Here is a 10149-nt window from a genome sequence, read left to right on the forward strand (position 1 = left end):
AATTTATAAATTGGTTTAAACATTAGAGCCCATTAGAAATTTCCATTTGAATTGTAATAAATTTCTTCTTAATCTTTTTAAAGAAGCAAAAAAAATATATTAAATTTTTTAAATAGTTTAAATATAGTTTTTTTTTTTAAATATCTTCCTTATGCTAACAAAGCAAGCAAGTGAAATTTTCTAAATATTTTATTCGTTACATATTTCATTTAAAATTTCCTACTATATTTTTGCTGGTATTGGTATTATAAATAATTTAATAGTTATGAGAAAATTTCAAATTTCCTACTTTATTTTTGCAATTTGTATTATTAGCTCTATATTAATGTATCTAGCCTTAAATGCGCTAAACTGCCAACACTGGCTAACACAGATATTGCGACTTGGCTCTTACATGCATAAGTAGTTCCACATATAGTACATGAATATATATTTTTAATAGCATTTTGCATGCGATTTAAATATAGCTGCAGCCATTGCACTGCACATCGATAAAACGCTCGCCTTCGTTTTATGGCAGCGACGTCGACATTTCTGCTGACTGTCCGCCCAGGCGGCAAATGTGCGGCCATAAAAAACGTCGCCACTATAAAAAAGTGAGTGAAGTTTGCATTTTTGGCGAAATATGTGTAACAAATATAATTCATATGACTGTAGTTGAATTTATTATATAAAGAAATGTGTGAAAAGATTTTTCGAGACTTTAATATTTTTTTTATTTATTATATTAATTGATAGATGCATATACTTGAAATGAATTGTTGAGGCCGCGACTCATAGAAATTTATTTATTAATAGATCGAAAAAACGCGCGGAAACTTAAATATTTTAGTTTAAGACTCTAAAGCTGCTTAAAATGCTGATGAGGATGTGACTGATGATAGCCCTCGCTGGGAGTGTCCTGCTGCAGCAGCAGCTGCTGTTGCTCTATGGGCCAAGCACAGTCGCTGGAGTATTCATCCTGTTCGCCAGTTTCGTTATAAGCAGCAGCATTAAATTGGCAATAGGTTTGATTAAGTGGCTGCTCATTGTCAGCTGGATTGACTGAGTCGCCCATTAACAGACGCTTATACAACAGTAGCTGCTGCCAGTTGCCAAGTTTGAAGAAGGACTTGTTTTGGCAATCGTAGAGCTTGGGCAAAGTAAAAATGGTCAGCACAAGGCCTACAAAAAGTTCAGTAAGCAAGTCTCAAGGAGAAAATCATTTAACTCAGCCGAATTAGTAGCAAATTCATGCCCGTTACATAATCACCCAAAATGTTGAGCACACAGAAAAGCAGCAGCAACTTTAGTGTATCAACCAGATCCTCAACCAGGAATAGCGCACGCAAGCTTCGCATAATTGGATTCAGCTGTTGCACCAGCAGACGAGCTAAGCACTCGGCTGTTTGCTCGCTAATGCTCAAATCCATTTCCATATAGCGCCGCATTGGATGCTCCTCATTGCTGCTTTTGTTCAACTTGCGTATGGTCCAGACATATGAGCAATAGCCTAAGCTAAGCAGCAGTCCCAGCACGCCCAACACACTCACCACGCTGATTATCGAGTTTACCGTTATGTCCAGCAGCAGTATTATGATTAAACAAAATACGATGCCAGTTGATTGCCAATTGCGCCACAGCAGCAGTCGCCCAATTGCTCCATCTGGCCAGGACCAGAAGCAGCTCTCAGCTAAATTCTGCTGCGCATGAATCTGATAATTCATGCTTTTTATTTATTTTAGTTGAAATGTCTAACTAACGAGCTATACTAAGCAGCAAAGCTTGAGGCGAATTACTGAACGAGTGTCAAAGCTGCTACTAGATTAATAACAAAAATACTTGACAGCAAAAACAAAGCGTAAAAATAATACAAATTATATAGATAATTTATAAATTAAATTCTTTATGATAATACTGCAATATTTTTAATAATTAATTGTTAATTACGCTGAGAAATAAATGAAAAATAATGCACAACTTGGGATTATACAAAATAATTCATAGTAAATTATTAGAATAATTCTTAATAGTCAGTAAATTATTTTATTATATTTATTTATCAATTCATTTTTTGAAAAACAAAATACGTAAAATATTTATAATTAAATACTAATTACGATGGGAAATAAATGCAAAATAATGCGCAGCTTCAGATTATACAAAAAAAATTCATAGTAAATTATTAGAATAATTTTTAATAGTCAGAAGAAAAGCATTCAGTTAAAAATTGATATAAATACAATTAGATTAGGTTATGCCAGTCTCAAGCAAGTTACAAATATTTTAATAATTTCTTTCTAATTACGATTAAGAATAAATGAAAATAATGCGTAGCTTGGGATTATTACAAAATAAATAATTCATAGTAATATTAGAATTATTTTTAATAGGTCAGAAGATTATTTTTGTTAGCTTTACTTATCACATTCATTTTTTCATGAAAAATTAATCGGTCTTTGAATTATGGTTAATTACTCAGTAACATATTTTTAACATAATTAATCTAATTACGTGGGCAATAAATGAAAAATAATGCGGAGTAAATTATTAGAATAATTCTTAATAGTCAGAAAATTATTTTTATAGATTACTTATCAATTCATTTTTTTTGAAAAATAATCGGCAAACGCAGTAGTTTTTATAATTAATTTTAATTTAACATACATGAAAATATAAAAAGTAAATGCCGCACATCCCCTACCAATACATATACACATATATACACACACCACACTCACACCACCTACATGCAAACAAATCAAAAGCACTCAGTTTTAAAACTTGATATAAAACTACAATTAGATTAGGTTATGCCAGTCCAGTCTCAAGCAAGTTACAAATATTTGTAGCCAATTTATGAAACTTTACAAATTTTAATTGCTGGCGCTTTTAGTATTTTAAATACCAATTAAGCAAAAGGGTTGGTAAGCAAATTGGATTGCAATGCAGCACTTAATTTTAAGATTGAAGCCACAGAATTTATAATATTTTAAGCAAAGTACAAACAAGCGCTAAGCATTTCAGTTTTTAAGCCTATTAGGCCCAAAGGCTGGTGCATAATATAAATGGCAGATGGAAAAAGATATGCGGCTTAGTCAAGCAGTGATGAAAAGAGTTGCAGTTTTAATTACTAGCGGGCAACAAACCCAAACGCAATTGGATACAAAACCCATTAAAAATTGAAAAAGCGAACGAGCTGCGCCTGAAGTGGATGCTGCAACATTGTGGGGGCGCAAATAGAGCAGACAGTCAGATTTGAAGCGCAACTAATGAGTGGACGGAAGCATTTGCAAAAATATGCGAAAAGCCAGAGCAAAAAAAAAAATATCAAGTCAAGTCGTAAGTCCATTGGCACGGCCGAGCACCTTTCCGGACTTGTTGGGGGGAGCTTCGTGTGAGTGTCTCAAGTCAAGCGGCTGGCTGCCAAGGACCAACACTTATTTTAATGAGAAATTCTAATTTCACCAATAATACAAAAGACTGACGACGACGGCGACAGCGAAGAAAATGCGCCGAGGGTAACGCGCAGCCAAAGAAGCTGCAACTTGCTCTATGATTGCTTTTTGCCACTCGTCCGTGACGAAAACAAAGGCAGTCGCCACTCGCAGTTGCAAAAAGCAAGCAAATAATAAAAATAGCAACAAATAGTAGCAAAATATGTATACAAATATATTAGGGTGAGGTCGATAGTAGCTGGAAGAAAATGAATATCTACAGAAAATGCGAATAGCAATGTAAATGGCATTTGAAATAATAAATAATAAAATAAGGAAAAAAATGTTGCATTTAAATAAAATAAATAAAAAATTAAAAATTCAATTCTAAGCATATTTTGGCTAGATAAAAATATTTTTTTCTAATATTATTGAAATACAACAAGCCTTTCATTAAAAATATAGCCAATTCTAATGCATTATTATTAATATAATATATTACTTAGCATGAAAATGAGTAAAACATGAAAATTTGATTGATTTTTAAGAATATTATAGCAATAAGACTTTAAAATAATCCGAATATAAAGTTGTATTTTATATTTTAACGAAAAATAATCGCTATGACCATAACCCATAGCAATAGTGCTAAAAAGATTAAAATTTTGCTGTAGCTTTATATTAAATTTAAAAGTTTATAGCAATTAAATTTTTATTTTTGAAGAACTATTATAAATAGAAATATTCTGCGTAGTCAACACTGTCATTTTTTTTGCTTATATTAAACCGAATCACCCTAATATATATACTTAGTATCTATCTAAGTAGATGGGCTTGCAAAAAAAAATGTCTTGAGTGTTTGCTGAGCTGCAATTAAATGCGAAAAACTTGCTGAGGGCCAAACACTGAGCAGCTGAGCTGGGCAATAAGCTTAAGAGAGCAAGAGAGAAGAGAGAGAAAGCAGCAGACTGCTGATTGCTAAGGACATTTACAATTTTATGCAAAACTTATCAGTAAACTAGGCGAAATTACACACTTACATAATTTGTATTATTAGGCAGTTTAATTAAACTAAATGCTCGCATCATCAAACACAAGACAGAGAATATTTGACAAGTTGTCAATAGACACGCCTAAATCTGTGTGGCCTTAAGATTTCAAAAATAAAATCAAGGCAAAAACAAATGAACTAAGAAAATACACACAAAATTACTTAAAATTTGATTTTGTTCAGCCCCAACCCACATTTGCTTCACAAATATTACTTTATGCATTTGGCTAAGTAAAAGTTGTAAGATGTCTTGAATGTAAGCAACAAAATAAAGTTGTCAGTGCGCAAGTTTCGCCCCCAAACTTGCCAGCAATTGTTGCTGCCCCAGACAATGCTTGGAATTTCTTGTATTAAAATCGAAATTGCTTGAGCAATGCCTACCGACCCACCCACCCCACGTTCCTTGTCTATTCATACATATGTACGCATGTCCTTACAGCTGTCAACATGTTTAATTGAAACTGACACTCAGTGTCATTTTATGGGCAGCTACGGTTACCTTAACTGCAACTGTAACTTGTAACTGTTGCCTAGGCTTGATTATTGTAGCCACATTCCTATTCGAACTGCTCTGGGGTTGCATGCCACAGTTCTGTTGTATATTAGTTTAATTTATGTTTGTGTGTGCTCATCGTAATTCCATTGGCATCTGCGAATTGACTTTAGTCTTTGCCATTTCAATATTTTTAGCTGCACTAATGGTTAGACATATTTTTCGTATTAATTAACAATTAAGATAATTAACATAAGCAAGCAAAATTGAATTAGTAAAATAACGACTTTTGTAGTTAAATGGTAGATTATGATATAAAAAAGGCTTTAAGATTTGCCAAATTCTTTAGCGAGCCATCAAAAGATATTATAAGACTTTAATGAAATCCTGAATATTTTTTAAAAAAATAAATAAAGTAGTAAATTCGCATAGATTTAAAATTTAAGATTAAAAATTTAAGCAAAATTCTTCAGCGAACCATCAAGATATTGTAAGATTTTAATTAAATTTTTGATATTTTTAAAAAATAAATAAATAAAGTAGTAAATTCTTATAGATTTAAAATTTAAGACTTGCAGAATTCTTCAGCGAGCCATCAAAAGATATGGTAAGATTTTAATGAAACCTTTTATATTCTTTAAATAAAAAATAGAAGATAGTAATAATACTCATAGCGAATTTAAATTAAGGAAATATATGTAGTTTAGATAAAAGTAATACTAGCGAATCTTAGTAAAGAATTAAGAATATAGAATATAAGGATTAAATTTTGAAATGACAAGTACGACTAAAGTATATCGACTTAATTTATATATAATTTATTTTATTAACTCAATTGTAACAAAATTCTCAAAATTGTCAACTGATTTTCCATTTAAGAAACTTTACTTATGGCTTTATATTTTACGAAATCACATTGTCAGCACTTTAGATAATACTAATGGATTATAAATCCAGTCCTCATTTTAAAACTGCTTTATTCAATACTTCAATATATAACACCACAACAGCTCTTAAGTGTTCAATACCCACAGTTTGACAAAGAACTGAATTTTTTTTTTAAATGTTTTTGGGGTGGTTGTCAACTGTTTGTCAATCCACTTGATGTCATTTTAACGCCGCCACTGATTTGTATTATTTGCCCAAAATATTAACGTAATTCCTTTTGACAAATCAATTGGCAAATGCGCGGAGCACTTGATGCAACCAAACAGAAGGCGAAGAGCTTTCAATGAATGCAACACCTCAGCGCATTTTATTTGCCCAAATTGTTGAGTTGCGGCAAAGTCTCGCTCAGAGTGTTAAACTTGACACTTGCAGGCGGCATTAGATCAAAGATTGCTGCAATATATTTATTTAATAAACAAAAAACAAAAGGCACAAAGTTCGCAGCTTGAATCAGTTGCAAAATAAATATAATAAAATTTGTATTTCCAGCCCCACAGGGGGGGGGAGCAGCAGCAGCAACAATGCAACATTTTGCTTTAGTGACTCTGCCACTGTTTGTTGCTGTGTCTGTGTGGTAAGCCACATGAAAACCCTTTTTCAACTTTCCCACCGCCCTGGCAACCAACAAAAGTAAACGCCAATTTATTGTGCATATTTTATTTGTTGGCTGCCAAAGCAAAAAGAAAATGACAACAGCTGGTGGCAGCAGCACCTGGCAACAGATGCTGCTGTCAGCCCTGGTAAGGGGGGCGAAACAAAACCAATTGAACCAGCCAATAAGCTGGTATGTTGCCAAGAATGTGTTGCTTTTTGATTTTGATTTGTGCAAATAATTTATTGGCGCAGCGCAGCTATAAAGCGAGATAAAAATATCATGTACCAAGTGCTTGAAAAAAGTTACAAATTGGCCAAAGTCGGCTTTAAATATTTGTGCAATAAAAAACTGTATATAAAATTATTAAGATATACACAGCTTTTCTTACCAATCATATGGGAATTTTAATATAAGCAACATATAGTTCCAATTAATTAAATACAATATTATCATATTGATAGCGATAGAATCTAGGAACGTGCAATCCTAAAGAAGTTCAAAACAACTGTTAGATAATGTTTAGTTTAAGATTTGTATACTTAGTGTTATTCTCAATTTATGAGTTAGTTCAATAAAAACAGCAAATGGTTTAAAAAAAAAAAAATATATTGAATATTCGACTCACAGATTTTTCTTTTTGTAGTCTATCATGCCCTAGCCTGATACTATTATTTTACTGCTTTTATCTATTTTTTTAGGTAATATTATCTATATTATTTGAATTTATATGAACTGTTGGCCTTAAAGTTAAAACTTAGACTTCAGGGGGAGCTGCCTTATATCTGGGTTTTGTCCATAGCTGTGTTTGGAGAGATTTAACTAGTTTGGGTGACTTATTCTACTATGTTATTATTTACTTTTTTGCATTGTTTCATTTTTAATTAACAATATTGTTTCCATTTTTTCTGTCTGTATTTGCTTGTTGTATTTCATTGATGGTTCGAGTTTGGTTCTATATAATATATGTGCTTATAGTTCATTAAAGTTTTTGAATTATCTGTTATTTTGCAAAAAAACGACGACAATTTAATATTAATAAAAACACTTTTTTTAATGCGCTAAAAAATAGTTCAGCGTTATTATTAATTTTTTTTAGAAGTTGTAAAGCTTGTCAGCTTATTAAAATTACATGTTTCATAATTTAGATACATTTACATTGATTAAAAAACGCTGCTGAGCTTGCTTATTTTTTCTTTAAATTAAACATTTTAATGCGAAATATTTTGCTAACATTTGCGTATACGAAATCGAAACTCAATCTGTATAGACAAATTTGATGTTTGTTTGTTTCATGTGCAAGTTTTGCTGCCATGCAGTTGTTTTTATTGTTTTTGGAGTTGTCAGCTTGGCAAAAATACAAGATAGCTAGTTATGAGAACATGAAGTGGAATTATTTTAGTGCTCTGCATGCAAAATTCAACAACTCGGCACATTTGAACTTTTGCTTTTGCTTTTGCTTTTGCATGCTGTCAATAGTTTTACCTCAGTTAGTTGTTGCCTGGTCATAACGCCTGGCACTATGGCAACAATGTTGCTGCGGCCCATAGACAAACTTTTCATATTGTTTTGGGGCTGCACATACACAAAATTCACGCTGAGTCAAATGCATGTGTGTGTGTGTGTGTGTTGGTTGCTTGTTGCTCTTGTGGCTGCGGCTTTGGCTTTAACTGTGGTCAGTAGCCAACAGTGTTGTCACAATTTTAGGGGCTTAAAATTGCTAAAATTATGAGAAAATTGCTAAATTATTTTTAAAAATAATTTAGAATAAATAAGCAAACAATTCATGAAATGTTTTCTATATATTTTCTGTTATTACAACAACTATATTTTGTGCTAAATTTATAAATACTTTTGCCAAAGCCACAATAATTAACTCATTAATTTAATTTGCGAATATGCTTTTGTTTTTATTTAAAGCAAACTTCTATAATATTAGGAAATTATAGCCTACTTATTTAAGAGTTAGATATATGATTTACTAGCTTATTTAAAATGCATGGTAAAACTTATTATTTAATATTATTTTATAAGTTTTAGCATGCATAAGCTAGTAAATCTAATCTCTAACTCCCTGCATTAAGATTGAACGACTTAAGCTTGAATTAAAATTAAGAGATTGAAATAATTCATTTAGATTTACACTTCAAAGAAATAAGTTTTAATTTAATCAGTAAAATATTTAAAAATTCAAATTGAATTATGCGAAAAGAATTATTTCAACATAAAAATATTCGTTTCTGATATTCTGAGACTTAATTTAAAGTTCAGCATTGATTTTAAGAAGATTCCTCTAATGCTTTCATAGAATGATTTTAATATTTATTAAAATTTTTTTTATATAATTTCATTTTTAAACTGAAGCATTTTCATGGAACAATCCTTTTGGCGTGACTTAATGATGCATAAATCAAAGCTTTAAATTAAAAACTAATTGAAAATAACTTTACATACAGAATTTTTTTAAGCTTTTTTTCTATATCAAAATATTGCAGTTTAGCTTTAAAGCTGCTTAAGCGACCAGCACTGCCTACGCACACATTGTTGCCTTTTGTTGCTGGCAAACGGGGCATGAAGTGTAGGCAAAAGTTTGCACTTAACTTTTGCTTGTTACATTCAAGTGGCAGCAACAGCAGCGGCGGCTGCCATGTAAAATGTTTTTGCCCAAACAAAACTTTGGCCAAAAGTTAACAACAAAAAGCGCAAGAGCTTAACAGTAACAGTTGCAGTTTACTATTGAAATACAAAAGTAAACTGTATCATGTTATTGTTGTCAATATTTTCGATACCCAGCGGCTGCATAAAATACAATTTAGCTTGTGTCAAATTTTTGTTTTAATTAATTCAGTGCAGTGCGCAGTTCTCAGTTCAGTTTACTTTTTGCTTGGCGCTTTGGGTCTGTTTAACGTCTTAAGCGTGCTTGCTGCATTTATTTATATCTATTTGTTTGCTCTGCTTTGTAATTAGCCACACACAGACTGGACCCAGGACCTGCTGGCAGGACAGCTGCTGTTTGTCTGTTTGGCTGGCGAAAATTGCTCAGCATAAAAAGTTTAACTTGACATTTTTAGCAACAGTTTGTAATTTAGTCGGTAACCCTTTTAGTTTGTTTGTTAATTTTTTTCTTCTTTCTTCTGCTTTCTTTCCAGACTTAATTGCATTAGCAAAAGGCTCGCGTTGCTGTTTTGCATTTAGATAGAAGTTGCAGTGAGGAAATTGTTTAAGGTAAGTCAAGTTTTTATTTAAAGTTCACTTTGCTTTAATTTTAAATTTGTAGCATGAAAATTTCAAAAGTGTTTTCCAAATTCTTTAAGCTAAGCTCTTTTTTGTTATTAAAGCTAACTTGGCTTAAGTTTTTAATCTTTAAATACAATTCCATTAGAATTGAATTAGAAATTATTGAAAGTAAGCTAAGTTTATTTTTTATTTTTTTTTCTAGCATTGTAATTTATAAAACATAAATTTTATTATAAAAATTGCTGGGCAGCTTGGGAATTAAGCAAAACTTAATTGTTAAACTTGCTTTAAATTAAATGTAATTTTAAAAAAAATTAAACTCAATTTAATTTTAAAAATTCAACTAACTGTTTACTGAAAAATTGTAGTCTCTGCATAGAAATTATTAAAAGTAAGTCAAGTTTATTATTTA

At 31.4% G+C, this 10149-nt stretch overlaps 1 protein-coding gene across 1 annotated transcript; it reads right to left on the reverse strand.

The window, feature by feature from the left end:
* Nucleotides 1-841: 841 nt before the first annotated feature.
* LOC108599145 (reticulon-1-A) lies at nt 842-1776 on the reverse strand. Its single transcript, XM_033293502.1, has 2 exons — nt 1211-1776; nt 842-1164 (listed from the first exon to the last, which is right to left on the reverse strand). Exons 1-2 carry the CDS (start codon nt 1704-1706, stop codon nt 842-844), a joined length of 819 nt encoding a protein of 272 aa, XP_033149393.1. The 5' UTR covers nt 1707-1776.
* Nucleotides 1777-10149: the final 8373 nt, after the last annotated feature.

Source organism: Drosophila busckii, chromosome 3L (assembly GCF_011750605.1).
Source record: "Drosophila busckii strain San Diego stock center, stock number 13000-0081.31 chromosome 3L, ASM1175060v1, whole genome shotgun sequence".
NCBI classification, from domain to species: domain Eukaryota; kingdom Metazoa; phylum Arthropoda; class Insecta; order Diptera; family Drosophilidae; genus Drosophila; species Drosophila busckii.